Source organism: Melopsittacus undulatus, chromosome 22 (assembly GCF_012275295.1).
Source record: "Melopsittacus undulatus isolate bMelUnd1 chromosome 22, bMelUnd1.mat.Z, whole genome shotgun sequence".
Classification (NCBI taxonomy): Eukaryota; Metazoa; Chordata; class Aves; order Psittaciformes; family Psittaculidae; genus Melopsittacus; species Melopsittacus undulatus.
In genome coordinates this window covers 1453950-1470938 of record NC_047548.1, presented here as the reverse complement: position 1 = coordinate 1470938, position 16989 = coordinate 1453950, and the positions used below count along the sequence as shown (strand labels likewise).

The window sequence follows — 16989 nt, the reverse complement described above, 5'->3', positions numbered from 1 at the left end:
GGGGGAGAGGGGAGAGGGTCCCCACGGTGCCAGGATCAAACATGGTTGCCCCCTTGCTAGCTTCCAATATGGCGGCGTGGCGCACGGTGCCGCCATTGGGTCCCCCTGCTGCCCACAACCAACATGGCGCGTTGCTAAGCAACCCCCTACCAATCAGCATCTTGCTTTCGCTTGGGAAGGGGCGGGGCTATCCCACGTGACCGGAAGGCCGCTCTAGCCCGGCGCCGCTGAGGAGCCTCGATGGTTCGGCGGAGCTGACGCTGGTACGGGGGGATCGGGGGGGGGTTTGGGGCCCCTTTAACCCCCATTTAACCCCCATTTAACCCCCATTTAACCCCCATTTAACCCCTCTTTAACCCCCATTTAACCCCCATTTAACCCCTCTTTAACCCCCTCTTTCCCCTCCCCCCACAGCAGCTCCGGTACCGGCTGTCCCGGCCCCGGACCCCCCCCCCCCCCCGCCGCGGCCATGGCGCAGGCCCGGGGGGTGAACAGCATCCGGTTCAACCAGGACCAGAGTGAGGGGGGGGCAAATACCCCCTTGGGGACCCCAAATACCCCCTTAGGGACCCCAAATACCCCCTTAGGGACCCCAAATACCCCCTTAAAGACCCCATATACCCTCTAGGAGACCCCAAATACCCCCTTAGGACCCCAAATATTCCCTTAAAAACCCCAAATACCCCTTTAAAGACCCCATATACCCCCTTGGGGACCCCAAATATCCCCTTAGGACCCCAAATACCCCCTTTAGAGACCCCAAATACCCCCTTTAGAGACCCCAAATACCCCCTTTCTCCCCCCAACCCCCCTCCCCCCCTTCCAGGCTGTTTCTGCGTTGCCATGGACACCGGGGTCCGGATCTTCAACGTGGAGCCCCTCATGGAGAAGGGGCATTTGGGTGAGGGGGGGTCCCGGGGGTGTCCCCCCCCCTTTATGGGGGTCCTGTGGGGCGGGGATTGGGGTCCTTGGGGTCTATAGAAGGGGGTGGGGGGAGTGGGGAGGGGTTTGGGGTCATGCCATTGGCTTGAAAGGGGGGGGCTGGGGGGTATTTGGGGTCTTTGGGGGGGTGTTTGGGGTTTCTATGGGGGTCCTTACCCTGTATAGAAGTTGGGGGGGGGCCGATACAAGTGGGGGGGGCCAATGAGCATCCCCCCCCTTAACCTCCCCCATGCAGCAATGGGGGGGGGGCTCCTGAAGCTCTTGGGGACCCCCCTGCGTTGTGTCTGTCCCTGAACCCCACATTGTGTCCCCCATTGTGTCCCCCCCATGGCTTCCCTATTGCCCCCCCATTCACCTCCCATCCCCCCCCCATTGCCCCCCCCAGACGCAGAGCAGGTCGGGAGTGTGGCGCTGGTGGAGATGCTGAACCGCTCGAACCTGGTGGCGCTGGTGGGGGGGGGCAGCAGCCCCAAGCTCCCCGAGGCCTCTGGTGAGCCCCAAACCAGGGGGGGGGACCCCAATGTAAGAGGTGGGGGGGTCAATAACGGGGACCCCAATGTAAGAGGTGGGGGGGTCAATAACGGGGACCCCAATGTAAGAGGTGGGGGGGGTCAATAATGGGGACCCCAATGTAAGAGGTGGGGGGGTCAATAACGGGGACCCCAATGTAAGTGGTGGAGGGGTCAATAATGGGGACCCCAATGTAAGAGGTGGGGGGGTCAATAATGGGGACCCCAATGTAAGAGGTGGGGGGGTCAATAACGGGGACCCCAATGTAAGAGGTGGGGGGGTCAATAACGGGGACCCCAATGTAAGAGGTGTGGGGGTCAATAATGGGGACCCCAATGTAAGAGGTGGGGGGGTCAATAACGGGGACCCCAATGTAAGAGGTGGGGGGGTCAATAACGGGGACCCCAATGTAAGAGGTGGGGGGGGTCAATAATGGGGACCCCAATGTAAGAGGTGGGGGGGTCAATAATGGGGACCCCCCCCCCCCCCCCAGTGCTGATCTGGGACGACGCCAGGGAAGGGAAGGACAAACTGGTGCTGGAGTTCACCTTCCCCAAGCCTGTGCTGGGGGTCAGGATGCGGCCGGACAAGTGAGAGCATCCCCATAACCCCCATTGCCCCCCCCCAGACCCCCATTGCCCCCCATAAGCCCCCCATTGCATCCCCCATAACCCCCATTGCATCCCCCATAACCCCCATTACACCCCATAACCCCCCCATACCCCCCCAGGTTGGTTGTGGTGCTTCAAACCCGTGTCTACGTCTTCTCCTTCCCCCACAACCCCACAAAGCTCTTTGAGTTCGAGACCCGCGACAACCCCAAAGGTGAGGGGGGGTGAGGGGGGGTTATGGGGGTTCAGTGGGGGGACAATGGGGTGCAGTGGGGGGGTTAGGGGGGGTTATGTGTTGCAATGGGAGGGTTATGGGGGTGCAATGGGGGGGTTATGGGGGTGCAATGGGGGGGTTATGGGGGTGCAATGGGGGGGTTATGGGGGTTCAATGGGGGGGTTATGGGGGTGCAATGGGAAGGTTATGGGGGTGCAATGGGGGGGTTATGGGGGTGCAATGGGGGGGTTATGGGGGTTCAATGGGGGGGTTATGGGGGTTCAATGGGGGGGTTATGGGGGTGCAATGGGGGCGTTGGGGGCTCCGTTTCTCACCCCACCCCCCAGGGCTCTGTGACCTCTGCCCCAGTCCGGACAAGGCCCTCCTGGTGTTCCCTGGCCACAAATGTGGGAGCCTCCAACTGGTGGTGAGTGGGGGGGGGCACTGGGGGCTCCTCGTTGTGACCCCCCCCCCTGCAAGGAATGGGGGTGGTGGAGCCCAAGGGGCTGTGGGCAATGGGGGGGCTGGGAGTTTCCATAGCATCAATGGGGGGGCGTGGGAGGTACCAAAGTTTGCCTCAATGGGGGGCTGGGAGATACCAAAGCCTCAATGGGGGGAGATGGGAGGTACCAAAGCCTCAATGGGGGGGGTTGGGAGGTCCCAAAGCATCAATGGGGGGGTTGGGAGGTACCAAAGCATCAATGGGGGGGTTGGGAGGTCCCAAACCCTCAATGGGGGTCACCGCTGCCCCCCCCAGGACCTGGGCGTGGCCCGGCCCGGGACGTCGCGGGCGCCGGCTCTGATTGGTGCTCACCAGAGTGAGGTCGCGTGTGTGGCCCTGAGCCCCTCGGGGGCTCTGGTGGCCTCAGCCTCACGTCGGGGGACCCTGATCCGGGTGTTCTGCAGCCAGAGCAGGGCCAGGCTCCTGGAGCTCAGGAGGGGCAGTGACCCTGCCTGCGTGCACTGGTGGGGGGGGGATGGGGGGGTGGGAATGGGAATGGGAATGGGGGGAATGGGGTAATGGGGGTAATGGGAAGGGGGTAATGGAGGGGAATGGGGGTCATGGTGGGTAATGGGGTAATGGGGGTAATGGGAAGGGGGTAATGGAGGGGAATGGGGGTCATGGTGGGTAATGGGGTAATGGGGGTAATGGGAAGGGGGTAATGGAGGGGAATGGGGGTCATGGTGGGTAATGGGGTAATGGGGGTAATGGGAAGGGGGTAATGGAGGGGAATGGGGGTCATGGTGGGTAATGGGGTAATGGGGGTAATGGGAATGGGGTAATGGAGGGGAATGGGGGTAATGGTGGGTAATGGGGTAATGGGGGTAATGGGAAGGGGGTAATGGAGGGGAATGGGGGTAATGGGGGTAATGTAATGGGGGTGATGGGGAAATGGGGTAATATGGGGAATGGGGGTAATGGAAGCAATGGGGGGAATGGGGGTGATGAGTGAATGGGGGTAATGGTATGTAATGGGGTAATGGAGGGAATGGGGTAATGGGATGCAATGGGGTGTAATGGAGGGTAATGGGATTTAATGGGGAACAATAGGGGTAATGGGGTCAATGGGGGCCGTGTGCTGACCCCGGCCTCACCATCCCAGCCTCGCCTTCAGCCCGGACTCCTCCTTCCTCTGTGCCGTCAGTGACAAAGGCACCGGGCACGTGTTTGCCCTGCGGGACACGCGGCTCAACCGGCGCTCGGCGTGAGCGGGGGGGGGATGAGCCAGAAATGGGGGGTGGAAGCCTTGAAATGGGGTGGGAATGGTGAAAATGGGTGGAATGAGCCCAAAATTGGGGGGAATGGTGAAAATGAGGAGAATGAGCCCAAAATGGGGGAGGAATTAGGTAAAAATTAGGGAAATGAACCCAAAATGGGGGGAGAATTAAAAATCATGGGGGGAACCCTTTAAATGGGGTGAGAATGGTAAAAATGCAAAACGGGGGGGGGGGGAGCACCCCAAAAGTGATCAGAAAGTGAGGATTTGGGGGAGGTTTTGGGGTCCCCCCATCCCCCTCTCTCTGCCCCCCCAGCCTGGCTCGTGTGGGGAAGGTGGGGCCGGTTCTGGGTCCCTACGTGGAGTCCCAATGGTCGTTGGCCACGTTCTTGCTGCCGGCTGAGGCTGCTGCTGTCTGCGCCTTCGGGCGGGGGGGGCGGAGCCCGAGCTCCGTCGTGGGTGAGTGAGGCCCCGCCCCTTTGGTCTGACCCCGCCCACTGCGCCCTTTAAGCTCCGCCCACTACTGGCGTCGGGATCTCCGCCCGTTTGTGACTCCGCCCCCTCCAGGCACAGCCCCGCCCCCCTGCTGGCCACGCCCCCTCCTACCTCTCCCATTGCGAATGGGGGGAGTCAGGACCTGAAAATGGGGTGGGGGGGGCCTGAAATGAGGGGGGAAGGGGGAAGGGGCGGTCCGAAAATGGGGCAATGGGGAAGGGGGGAGGGGAAGAAATGGAGGGGGGAGAACACCCCAAAAATGAGGGGAGAAGCAAATGAAACCCTAACCCATCCCCCCCCCCAGCTGTTTGTGCCGATGGAACCTTCCACAAGCACGTGTTCAGCCCCGACGGGAACTGCAACCGCGAAGCCTTCGACGTCTTCCTGGACATCTGTGATGACGACGACTTCTGAGCCCGAAAATACCCCCAAAACACCCCAAAAACACCCCCCCCCCCCCAGGGACCCCAAACTCCACCCCCTGCACTCTCCTGTGTGTTTTATTTCTCCATCGTTACAAAGAACTGGATTAAAAATGCCTTGAAAAGGGGGTGGGGCTTAAAAACTGGGGTCCCCCCCTGGGACCCCCCCTTAAGGCTGGTGTTTGGGGGGTCCCCCCCCATATTTACCCCTTCTCCCCCATGGCTCCAGGCCCGGCCCAGCCTAAGGCCCAAAGAGGGGGGGAGTGGGGGGTTGGGGGGTGCTGGTGATGGGGGGGGGTTGGCACGTGTGTAGCCCTTTAAGAGAGTGGGGGAGGGGCACGGAGATGGGGGGGAGGGGGGGTCAGTTGGAGGGGGGGTCAAAGCCGAACTTGAGGCGGTGAATGAGGGTCTTGGCTGGGGTCAGCACCTGGGGGGGGAAAGGGGGTGAGAAACCCAAAACACCCTTCCCCATTGGTTCACCCCAAAACACACCCCCCATTTCCCATTGGTTCACCCCAATGATCCCCCTCGTTCCGCATTGGTTCACCCCAATGATCACCCCCATTTCCCATTGGTTCTCCCTATTCTCCCCCTGTTCCCTATTGGTTCACCCCAATGATCCCCCCTCATTCCCCATTGGTTCACCCCAATGATCCCCCCTCGTTCCGCATTGGTTCACCCCAATGATCACCCCCATTTCCCATTGGTTCTCCCTATTCTCCCCCTGTTCCCCATTGGTTCACCCCAATGCTCCCCCCTCATTCCCCATTGGTTCTCCCTATCCTCCCCCCGTTCCCCATTGGTCGCTCACCGGGTGATGGACGTACCCCCCGCAGGGGTAGCACCAGGCAGAGAGGTCGCGCAGGCTCAGGACCAGGGGGTGCCCCTCGGCCCCCCCATGCTCCAGCATGTGCCCCCCCACATAGCGGCCGCAGAGCACCTGGGGGGCAGAGGTGATTCGTGGGGGTTTTGGGATGATTTGGGGGGTTTTGAGGTGATTTGGGGGAGATCTGGGGTGGTTTTGGTTGATTTTGGGGTGATTTTGGCCAATTTTGGGGTGATTTGGGGCAGTTTTGGGGTGATTTGAAGTGTTTTTGGGGTGGTTTTGGGGCAGTTTTGGGGTGATTTGAGGTGTTTTTGGGGTGATTTGGCCAATTTTGGGGTGATTTGGGGCAGTTTTGGGGTGATTTGAGGTGTTTTTGGGGTGATTTGAGGTGTTTTTGGGGTGGTTTTGGGGCAGTTTTGGGGTGTTTTTGGGGTGATTTTGGGTGGTTTCAGCTCCTCTCACCTGGTGGCAGCTGAGGCAGAGCCAGTTCTCCCTGCGGCTGCCGCACGCCCTGCAGGGGGCGTCCCCCCCCTCTAGCCCCGCCCCGGAGGGAGGGGTCACAGAGCTCAGGTGGGGACAGTCCAGCAGGGGGGTCACGGCGAACAGCGCCCCCTGCAGGGCGGGAGGACACAGCGTGGGGGTCACCCTGACCCCAACCCCCCCCCCACCCCCCATCCCCGCCCCTCCCCCACACACCTCCTCGGGCTCCTCCTCCGGGCAGGGGGGGGAGGGGCACCTCGCGCTCGCCCCCCCCAAGGGGGCGGGGTCTGGAGGAGGCTCCGCCCCCCCCGGGGGGTCCCCGAGGTGCAGCTCCCCCAGGCGCAAGATGGCGTCCAGAGGCGTGGCCGTGACGTCATCGCCGAGGCGGGTGACGTCACCGGCGCCGCCTGTGATGTCATTGTCGCTGCGGGTGACGTCATCGCCGCTGGGTGTGACGTCATCACTGCCCTCTGCTGCCGAGGGGGGGGGCTCCGGGGGGGCTGTAAATGGGAGGAGGGGGGGGAGGGGATTGGTTGTGGGCTAAGGGGGAGGGGACACAAGGGGGGGGTGGGAGGATCCCATGGGGGGGGTCCCAAAGGTTCCTATAGGGCTCTCTATAAGGGGGGCTCTATGCGGTCTCTAAAGGGGATCTCGAGAGGAGGTCTCTATAGAAGGGGCTCTATGGGGTCTCTATAGGTGGTCTCCATAGGGGTTTCTATAGGGGAGCTCTATAGGGAAGTTCTATAGGACTCTGTATGGAGGTATCTCTGAGGTCTCTATAGGGGTCTCCATAGGGGTCCCTATGGGGGGGTCTCTCTCACCCGGGGGCAGGTTGAGACTGCTCCAGCTCCGCTGCAGGCGCCGGCTCCGCTCCATGTCCCGCAGGGCCGCGGGTTGGGGGGGGCCGGGGGGGGGCAGGCGGGGGGGGTCCCCCAGGAGCACCCCCAGGCACTGCCCCACCCCCTCTGCCGTCACCCCCAGGTTGTAGCCGCCCTGCCCCCACCCCGGGCACAGCCTCAGGGGGGGAGGGGCACAACCCTGCCCCCCCTTCCCCCACACGACCCCCCCTGGACAACCCCTCCCCCCCACCTGAACCCCTTATCCCCCCAGGACCCCCCCATAAGAAGCCCTCAATACCCCCCCCCATATTAGCCACCCCCCCTTACTTCGAGGATTAGCACGAGCCCCCCCCCCAGCCCCCCCTTATGGGGACCCCAATTCCCTGCCCCCCCCCAAACCCCCTTATGGGACCCCAATTCCCTGCCCCCCCCAACCCCCCCTTATGGGGACCCCAATTCCCTGCCCCCCCCCCGCTCACCTCGAGGACCAGCACGAGCCGCCCCCCCGCCAGCCCCCCCAGCAGATGGGTCATGAGGCCGAAGGTCGGGGGGGACACGAGGCAGCCCCCGAGGGGGTCCCCGCGCCCAGCATCGAACCCGGCCGAGACCAGCACCAAGTGTGGCGAGAACTGGGGGGGGGGGGGGCAGGGTATTGAACCCCCCCATTGACACAACATAACCCCCCCATTGCACCCCCATAACCCCCTCATAACCCCCCCATTGCCAGCCCATAACACACCCATTTCCACCCAATAACCCCCCAGTGACCCCTCCCCAACCCTCTCATTGCACCCCCATAACCCCCCCATTGCCACCCAGTAAGCCCCCACTAACCTCCCCTAACCCTCTCATTGCACCCCCATAACCCCCCCATTGCCATCCCATAACCCCCATTGCACCCCCATGAGCCCCCAATTGCCAGACCATAACCCCCCCATAGACCCCCCATTACTACCCCATAACCCCCCCCACACCCCCCCATGCCCCCCCCCCCCTTACCTCGCAGGCCACAGGCAGCACGAGCCGGGTCATGGCCAGGACGTACTCGGGGTCCCCCGCACGGGGCCCCCCCCAGCCCACGTTCAGGGTGAAACCGAGGCCGAGGCCCCTCCCCCTCCGCCGCGGGGACCCCCCCGACCCCCCCGGGAAGAAGGAACCGTCGTGGCGGTGCAGGGAGATGTACAGCACGCTGCGGGGGCGGGGCTTGGGTCAGGGGGCGGGGCTTGAGTCAGGGGGCGGGGCTTGGGTCAGGGGCGGGGCTTGGGTCAGGGGCGGGGCTTGGGTCAGGGGCGGGGCTTGGGTCAGGGAGCGGGGCTTGGGTCAGGGGGCGGGGCTGAGCCATGGGGGCGGGGCTTGGGTCAGGGGGCGGGGCTTGAGTCAGGGGGCGGGGCTTGTGTCAGGGGCGGGGCTTGAGTCAGGGGGCGGGGCTGAGCCATTAGGGCGGGGCTTGGTTCAGGGGCGGGGCTTGGGTCAGGGGGATGGGCTTCGGTCAGGGGGCGGGGCTTCGGTCAGGGGGCGGGGCTTAGCGGAGGGGTGGGGATTAGTTCAGGGGGTGGGGCTATGGGGGGGCTGGGATTGGCTGAGGGGGTGGGGCTTAGCTTAGGGGGGCGGGGCTGAAGGGGACAGTGCTTAATAGAGGGGGCGGAGCTTAAATGAAGGTGGACGGGGCTGAGCTATGGGGGGGCCGGGCTAAGCCGTGGGGTGGGGAAGGGACATGGGGATGTGGAGCAGCCCCACAGGAGATGTGGGATCACCCCAGCATCCCCCATAGCACCTGTGGACCCCCCCCGACCCCTCCCTATAGCACCCATGGAGCCCCCCCGACCCCTCCCTATAGCACCCATGGAACCCCCCCGACCCCTCCCTATAGCACCCATGGAGCCCCCCTGACCCCTCCCTATAGCACCCATGGAACCCCCCTGACCCCTCCCTATAGCACCCATGGAAGCCCCCACCCCTCCCCATAGCACCCATGGAACCCCCACTGACCCCCCCCCGTAACACCCACCCCCACCCCCCCCCGCCCCCCCCTTACCTCGGGTCCTCCTCGAAGATCTCCTGGGTGCCGTTGCCATGGTGAACATCCCAGTCCACGATGAGCACCCTGGGGGGGGGGGAGGGGAGCAATGAGGGGGGAGGGGTCCTCCCCATCCCCCCCCTCCCTCCCCACCACCCCCTTACCTCAGCCCCTCCCCCGCCAGGCGCTGTGCGTGTCTCGTGGCCACGGCCACGTTGTTAAAGAGGCAGAAGCCGCCAGCGGAGCCGCGTCCTGCATGGTGACCGGGGGGGCGCACGACAGCCAGAGCATTGCGGACCTGGGGCACATAGAGACACATAGAGACACATAGAGACCCAGAGAGACACATAGGGACCCATAGAGACACATAGGGACACATAGAGACCCATAGAGACACATAGGGACACATAGGGACACATAGAGACCCATAGAGACACATAGGGACACATAGAGACCCCACAGAGACCCACAGAGGCCTATAGAAACCGCAGAGACTCCACAGAGACCCGCAAAGAGAAACAGGGACCCCATAGAGACCAATAGAGCCATAGAAACCCATAGAGCTGCCACAGGACCGCCCTGCTGAGCCCCGCCCCCCGAGGCACCGCCCCCCTCAAGACCCGCCCCCTCCGGTAGCCCCGCCCCTGACCTGCCCGCTGAGCCCCGCCCCCCGAGGCACCGCCCCCCCCGATGCCCCGCCCCCCTCAAGCCCCGCCCCCTCCGGTAGCCCCGCCCCCTGACCTGCCCGCTGAGCACGGCCCCCGTCAAGCCCCGCCCCCTTCAAGCCCCGCCCCCTCAGGTAGCCCCGCCCCTGACCTGCCCGCTGAGCCCCGCCCCCTGCGGTAGCCCCGCCCCCTGACCTGCCCGCTGAGCACGGCCCCCCTCAAAGCTCCGCCCCCTCCGGTAGCCCCGCCCCCTGAGCCCCGCCCCCTGCTGTAGCCCCGCCCCCTGACCTGCCCGCTGAGCACGGCCCCCACAGCCGCACACGCTGTCCCAGCCGCCAGCCGAGCACATGTGAAGGATCCTGAGCTCAGGTAGATGGAGTCAAAGCGACAGGAGAGAGAACGGAGCTGCCGAGGGGACAGCAGAGCCGAGCGGGACAGCAGGGACACCAGAGAGCGCCTGCGGACAGCGGGACACCAGTGAGAACCAGTATGAACCAGTATGAACCAGTGTGAACCAGTGTGACCTCAGTGTGACACCAGAGAGCGCCTGTAGGGACAGTGTGACCCTGTGACCCCAGTGTGACCCCAGTGTGACCCCAGTGTGACAGCAGAGCCGAGCGGGACAGCAGGGACACCAGGGAGCGCCTGTAGGGACAGTGTGACCCTGTGACCCCAGTGTGACCCTGTGACCCCAGTGTGACACCAGTGTGACACCAGTGTGAACCAGTGTGACACCAGTGGGACACCAGTGTGACAGCAGGGACACCAGAGAGATCCCGAGGGGACAGCAGAGCCGAGCGGGACAGGAGGGACACCAGAGAGCTCCTGTGGGACAGGGTGACCCCAGTGTGAACCAGTGTGAACCAGTGTGACAGCAGAGCCGAGCGGGACAGGAGGGACACCAGAGAGCTCCTGTGGGACAGGGTGAACTAGTGTGACCCCAGTGTGACCCTGTGTGACCCCAGTGTGACACCAGTGTGACCCCAGTGTGACAGCAGAGCCGAGCGGGACAGCAGGGACACCAGAGAGCACCTGGGGACAGGGTGACCCCAGTGTGACACCAGTGTGACACCAGTGTGACCTCAGTGTGACACCAGTGTGACCCTGTGACCCCAGTGTGACCTCAGTGTGACACCAGAGAGCGCCTGTGGGACAGGGTGACCCTGTGACCCCAGTGTGACCCCAGTGTGAACCAGTGTGACACCAGTGTGAACCAGTGTGACACCAGTGTGAACCAGTGTGACACCAGTGTGACACCAGTGTGAACCAGTGTGACACCAGTGTGAACCAGTGTGAACCAGTGTGAACCAGTGTGACCCAGTGACCCCCAGTGTGACCCCAAGACCCCAGTGACCCCCAGTGTGAACCCATGACCTCTGTGACCCGTGTGACCCCTTGACCCCCATGTGATTCCCGTGTGACCCCTTGACCCCCGTCTGACTCCAATGTGAACCTATGATCCCAGTGACCCCCATGTGACCCCACCACATCCCACTGTGACCCCATTGCACTCCAATGGCTCCCAACACAGCCCCATTGCCCCCCAGTGTGACCCCAGTGTGACCCATTGCCCCCCAGTGTGACCCCATCCCCCCTGACCTGTGGCAGGCCTGCAGCTGTGCCCGGGTCGCTGCCCTCGCAGGCAGGCGCAGGCAGCGCTGAGCCAGCCCCAGCTCCTGCACCCGCTCCAGGATGCGCCGGCCCCGCTGGGGGGCCTCAGGGTGCTGGCTGCAGGCAGAGACAACATGGGGACACCATGAGGACCCATAGGGAACCCATGGGGGACATTAACTCCATAGGGACCCATGGGTGCCACTGACACCATAGGGAGCTATAGGGAACCCATGGGGGACATGGACCCCATAGGGACCCATTGGGAACCCATGGGTGCCATTAACCCCATACGGAGCCATTGGGAACCCATGGGTGCCACAGCCCCCATAGAGACCCATTGGGAACCCATGGGTGCCATTAACCCCATACGGAGCCATTGGGAACCCATGGGTGCCATTAACCCCATACGGAGCCATTGGGAACCCATGGGTGCCATTAACCCCATAGGAACCCATAGGACCCCACAGGTGCCAGCCCCCCATGTCTGACCTGTCCCAGGGGTTGTGGTGCTCCTCCATCCTCTCATCATAGAGCAGAGCTGTGCGGGCTGCAGGCCGGGGCCATGGCTGCAGCTGCTCCGGTGGGGGGGGGGCTCCGGCGCCTTCATCCCCATCCCCCCCCCCACCCTCCTCCTCCTCCTCCTCCTCCTCCTGCTCCTCCTGCTCCTCCCCCTCCTCTTCCTCTTCCTCTTCCTCCTCCTCCTCCTCGGGCTCTGCAATGGAGCAGCCTCAGGGCCCAATCCTGACCCCTGAGGGGAGCCAAGATGGCGGCACCCTGCATGGCAACCAAGATGGCGCCATGGCAACCAAGATGGCAGCGCCCTGCATGGTAACCAAGATGGCGCCCTAGCAACCAAGATGGCAGCGCCCTGCATGGTAACCAAGATGGCGCCCTAGCAACCAAGACGGCGCCCTAGCAACCAAGATGGCTCCCTAGCAACAAAGATGGCGCCCTAGCAACAAAGATGGCGCATTAACAACCAAGATGGCTCCCTAGCAACCGCTCTGCCCCTCCCTTAGCAACCGGGCCTAGCGCACCCCCCGAAGCCTCCTCTCGATTTGGGGTCCCCCCACACTCACCGGCGCAGCTCAGGTACCTCCAGTGCTTGCGGTGCAGGGACAGGGCTCGGGCAATGGAGGCCAGGCCACTGGGGGGGGAGGGGGTGATGGGAGGGCCTCAAAGTGCCCCCTATACCCCCCTACACCCCCTTATACCCCCCTATATCCCCCTATACCCCCCAGTACCCCCTATACCCCCCGTAAACCCACTCTATATCCACCTATACCCACCTGTAGCCCCCCTTAACCCCACTAGAACCCCTATATCCCACTATACCCCCCTATACCCCCCCATACCCACATACACCCCCCTAATACCCCCCCATACCCACCTATACACCCCTACCCCCCCATACTCCCCCTGTACCCCCCTTATACTCCCCCCCCCCCGTGCTCACCTTGCGGACGGTACCATTGCGGGGGGGGGCTCCCCAGGCTCCCCCAGCAGAGCCCCCAGGATGGAGCCAAGCCCCGCCCCCAGCGCCGCAGGCTCCGCCCCCCCCTGCCACAGGAGGGGGGGTCAGGGGCTCCTGTAGGATCCATAGGGAACTCCCCTCCCCCCCCCATGGGAGGGGGAGCCCTGAGAGCATCACAACCCCCCCCCCCACCCACACCCCCCATTCACCCCCCATAGCCCCCCTATAGCCCTCCTAGAGCCCATAGAGAGCCACCCATGGCACCTGCACCCCCATAGCCCCATAACCCCAATGTCCCCTATAGCCAACATAGCCCCCCTATAGCTCCCATACCCCTATAGCCCCCATACCCCCCTATAGCCCATAACCCCAATGTCCCCCACAGACCCCATACCCCTGTAGCCCCCATAGCCCCCCATAGCCCCCATAGCCCTATAGCTCCCATACCCCCATAGTCCCCATCCCCTCACCTCGAGGGCCAGCACCAGCCGCCCCCCTGCCAGCGCTGACAGCAAATGGGTCATGAGAGCGAATCCATGGGGGGAGACCCCCCCGGAGCCCTGGGGGGGACAAGACCCCTATAGAACCCTATAGAGTCCTATAGCACCTATAGAACCCTATAGTGCCTGTAGAGCTCCATAGCACCCAAGCACCCCCAACCCCACCAAAGGGGGGGGGTGTTGGGATGTCCCCCCCATAGGGTCCCATTGACCCCTGTAGGTACCTTGGGGTCCTCGCTGGCGATGTCGAAGCTGGCGGCCACCAGCACGAGCTGGGGCTGGAACTGCAGAGACAGAGGCTATGGGGCCCATCGAGCCCCATAGAGCCCCATAGGGCCCCATAGAGCCCCATAAAACCCCATAGAGCACCCATAGGGCCCCATAGAGCACCATAGGCCCCCCTGACCTCAAAGGCAATGGGCAGCAGGAGGTGGAAGAAGGCGGCTGCGTAGTCCCCGTCCATCGCGCCAGGCTATAGGGCACAGCAGAGCCTATAGGGACCCTATGGACCCCATAGCGACCCATAGAACACCCAGGACACTGCCTGGAACCCCCAGCCCAGAGCCCCCCCATAGTCCCCTGTAGATCCCACACTCCCTATAGACCCCATAGGCCTCATACCCCCCATAGCTCCTATACCCCCCATAGCCCCCACATGCCCCATAGCCCCACATCCAACCTCGTCCCATTGCAGCTCCACGGTGAAGCCTTCGCTGGGGCCGGAGCTGGAGCCGGGGGGGGGGGTCCCTGCCCTGGTGCATCCCGAAATAGAGGAGCCTGCAGGGAATGGAGCATCCCAATGGATCCCAATGGGTCCCAGTGCATCCCAGTGTATCCCAGTTCCTCCCAGTGCTCACCCGGGGCTCTCCTGGCCGAGGCTGGGGGGGGCACGGCCGGACTGGGGGCTCCAATCCACAACGAGGATCCTGAGGGGAGGCAGGAGATTGGGGGCACAGCACCCACAGAGCACCCCCATAGCACCCATATACCACCCCTATAGAACCCCTATAGCCCCCATACCCCCCATAACCTCTATAGCCCCCATACCCCCCATACCCCCCTCACCGCTCCAGGCCATGTCTCTGGGCTGCTCGAGCTGCGGCACTGATGGGGCTGAAGCCTGAGTGCTGGGGGGGGCTGTGGGGACAGCATGGGCCCTATAGCACCATAGGGCTGCCCTATAGCAGCCCTACAGCACCATAGGGCAGCCCTACAGCACCACAGGGCAGCCCTATAGCATCTTCTATAGCACCCCATGGCTACTACAGCATTCCCTATGGGGGGGCTATAGGGGGTGCAAGGAGTCTATTGGGATGTGGGGGGGCCCACAGGGGCTGGGGTGGGTCTAAGGGGTCAGGAGAGTCTAAGCACATATATGGGGTGTCCATATGTGCCTATAAGGTTCCATAGGGTATGGGGGGCCCATAGGAGTTGGAGGGCTCTATAGGGGCTCTGTAGCACCTCTATAAAATGCCTATAGAGTTCATATGGTGTCTGCATAGGGTTTTTGTGTGGTACCCATAACGTTCTTATATGGGACCTGTAGAATCTCTATAAGAGCTCTATAGGACTTCTATGGGGTCTCTATAGGTCTCTATGGGGTCCGTACCGCACCAGCACGAGTCCATTGCGCAGGGTCCCGCTCAGCACCTTCTGCTGCAGCTCCAGCAGTGACCCCAGCGCCAAGGAGAGGCCCTGAGGGGACCCCAAAGCATCCGTGGGGACCCCAATGCACCCGTAGGGACCCCAAACCCCCCATAGGGACCCCATAGGAGCACTCACCTGGGGGGGGGCAGGTGGGGGCTGCTGCTCCGGCTGCTCCTGCAATGGGGGGCTGGGGACCCCGAAACTGCCCTCAGGGACCCCAAACCCCCATAGGAAACCCCCATAGAGACCCCCCCAAAACCCCATAGGAACCCTCACAAAACCCCCACAGGGACCCCTCAAACCCCCATAGAGACCCCCCCAAAACCCCCGTAGGGACCCCCCAACCTGTGCAGCAGCAGCAGCTCCTCATCGGTGGCCGGGCGACACTGAGGGAAGAGGAGCCAGGGGGGGACCCCCATATCAATGAGAGGTCCCCAGTATCAATGGGGAACCCCAATATCAATGGGGTGACCCCAACACCAATGGGGGGGTCCCCCAATCTCACCTGCACGCGCAGGCAGCGCTGCACCAGCCCCAGCTCCTCCAGTGCTGCCCAAGCCTTTGCCAGCGGCTCCGGCTCCCCCTGCCTGCGGGGGGGGGTGAATGGGACCCCAATATCCAAGGGGGGGTCCCCAACATCCATGGGGGGGGGCAGGGGTTGGGGGTACCTGTGAGCATCCTCATAGACCAGCCCTGTCCCAGTAGGGGCGGCAGCTTCGGGACCTAGGTCCTGGTATTGGGGAGTCCCCATTAAGAGCTATGGGGTCTCCAACCCCCCCACACCCCCCAAAAGGACCCTGGTATTGGGGTGCCCCCCCATCATATCCCAATGGACCAAGTATTGGGGTGACCCCCCCACCAGTCCCTATAGACACTGATATCCCAACCCCCCCATATCCCAATGGATGCAGTTATTGGGGTACCCCTCTATGGACCCAGCTGTTGGGGTGCCCCCACCCAAAGGACCCCCCACCAACCCCACAAAGGACCGAGGTTTTGGGGTGCCCCCCCTTCCAATGGACCCACCTATAGGGTTAACCCAAGCCCCGCCCCCTTACACTAGCCCCGCCCCATCCCTATACCCCGCCCTCCAGCCACAGCCCCGCCCACTCCCCTTGGCCCTCCCCTAGACCCAGCCCACACCACATGGCCCCGCCCATTCCGGTAGGCCCCGCCCACTTCCTCAGGCCCCGCCCACCAGCCGTTGTAGCTCCGCCTCCAGCCCCTCCCTCCGGCTCCGGGCCCGGCCGCGGCGCTTGGCTTCGGGCAGCCCCCCCCTCGGGGGCGGGGCTCGGCGGCCCGCGCGGCCCTGGGCGGGGCGACGTGAGACAGAAACCACGCCCACTTCCGTTAAACCCCGCCCACCTCCGTTAAACCCCGCCCACCTCCCCTTAACCCCCGCCCACCCGATCAAACCACGCCCCTTATCCTATAGCCCCGCCCACAACGATGTAACCCCTCCCGTCCCCCCGCCCACCCACACAAGCCCCGCCCACCTCCCCCTTTAGCCCCGCCCCTTCTCACCATAGCAGCCGGGGGGGGGGGATCGAGCGCCGCGGGTGGGAGCGGCACCGGAGGGGGCCTGGGGGGGGGGGCAACGGGGTCAGGAGAGACCGGGAACGGGGGGGGGGGGGGAACGGGAGGCGGGGGGGGAACCGGAGGGGGGAACGGGGGGGGTTGGGGGGGGGGGGTTGGGGCCCGGAACGGGACCGGGGACGAACGGGAGCGGCCGCGCTCACCTGCAGCCCCTCAGGAGCCGGGCGCACGCTGCTGACGTCAGAAGGGAGGGCGCCGAAGCGGGAGCGAGGCTGAGGGAAGGGGAGGGCGCAGCGATTGGCTGCGCGGCAGCACGTGACGCGAGGCGTGCGCCGCCGGAATGGGTGCGCCCTATGGAGGCCGCCATGTTGGGCGCGCCTCGATGGAGGCCGCCATCTTGGAACCCGCTATTATAGGAGCCAGAGGGGGCATTTTAGGGGTGCCCGTGTGTGTTTCCCCCCCCACCTCACCCCGGGGGG

General features: G+C 63.9%; 2 protein-coding genes across 4 annotated transcripts; one reads left to right on the top strand and one right to left on the bottom strand.

The window, feature by feature from the left end:
• The first annotated feature begins 125 nt into the window (after positions 1-125).
• Positions 126-4941, top strand: WDR45 (WD repeat domain 45). Of its 3 annotated transcripts, XM_034071739.1 has the most exons (11): positions 126-263; positions 415-518; positions 827-901; positions 1328-1432; positions 1946-2042; positions 2183-2277; positions 2625-2704; positions 3035-3243; positions 3882-3983; positions 4312-4454; positions 4795-4941. In XM_034071739.1, exons 2-11 carry the CDS (start codon positions 470-472, stop codon positions 4902-4904), a joined length of 1065 nt encoding a protein of 354 aa, XP_033927630.1. In that variant the 5' UTR covers positions 126-263; positions 415-469; the 3' UTR covers positions 4905-4941. The 3 variants fall into 3 exon arrangements, with proteins under 3 accessions (XP_033927630.1, XP_033927632.1, XP_033927631.1); XM_034071741.1 differs by lacking the exon at positions 4312-4454; XM_034071740.1 differs by lacking the exon at positions 415-518 and having other exon boundaries at positions 210-263.
• Positions 4942-4972: 31 nt separating this feature from the next.
• Positions 4973-16877, bottom strand: HDAC6 (histone deacetylase 6). The gene is made up of 29 exons (XM_034071888.1): positions 16714-16877; positions 16499-16556; positions 16173-16283; positions 15643-15704; positions 15480-15561; positions 15320-15360; positions 15110-15161; positions 14937-15022; positions 14393-14484; positions 14185-14253; positions 14007-14104; positions 13734-13799; positions 13552-13611; positions 13298-13387; positions 12810-12913; positions 12433-12500; positions 12016-12065; positions 11843-11967; positions 11339-11467; positions 10028-10196; positions 9239-9372; positions 9093-9161; positions 8057-8246; positions 7537-7686; positions 7040-7211; positions 6435-6718; positions 6201-6350; positions 5724-5852; positions 4973-5339 (listed from the first exon to the last, which is right to left on the bottom strand). Exons 1-29 carry the CDS (start codon positions 16875-16877, stop codon positions 5274-5276), a joined length of 3120 nt encoding a protein of 1039 aa, XP_033927779.1. The 3' UTR covers positions 4973-5273.
• Positions 16878-16989: the final 112 nt, after the last annotated feature.

What these genes read in the sequence shown, in the direction of transcription:
- WDR45 (XM_034071739.1), top strand. Translation starts at nt 470, where the DNA reads ATGGCGCAGGCCCGGGGGGTGAACAGCATCCGGTTCAACCAGGACCAG. An exon ending in GACCCGCGACAACCCCAAAG is followed by an intron (nt 2,278 to 2,624) that starts GTGAGGGGGGGT and finishes CCCACCCCCCAG; the next exon opens with GGCTCTGTGACCTCTGCCCC. An exon ending in GAGCCCGAGCTCCGTCGTGG is followed by an intron (nt 4,455 to 4,794) that starts GTGAGTGAGGCC and finishes CCCCCCCCCCAG; the next exon opens with CTGTTTGTGCCGATGGAACC.
- HDAC6 (XM_034071888.1), bottom strand. Translation starts at nt 16,877, where the DNA reads ATGGCGGCCTCCATAGGGCGCACCCATTCCGGCGGCGCACGCCTCGCG. An exon ending in CGGCTCCTGAGGGGCTGCAG is followed by an intron (nt 16,557 to 16,713) that starts GTGAGCGCGGCC and finishes CCCCCCCCCCAG; the next exon opens with GCCCCCTCCGGTGCCGCTCC. An exon ending in GGGCCGTGCTCAGCGGGCAG is followed by an intron (nt 9,373 to 10,027) that starts GTCAGGGGGCGG and finishes TATGTGCCCCAG; the next exon opens with GTCCGCAATGCTCTGGCTGT.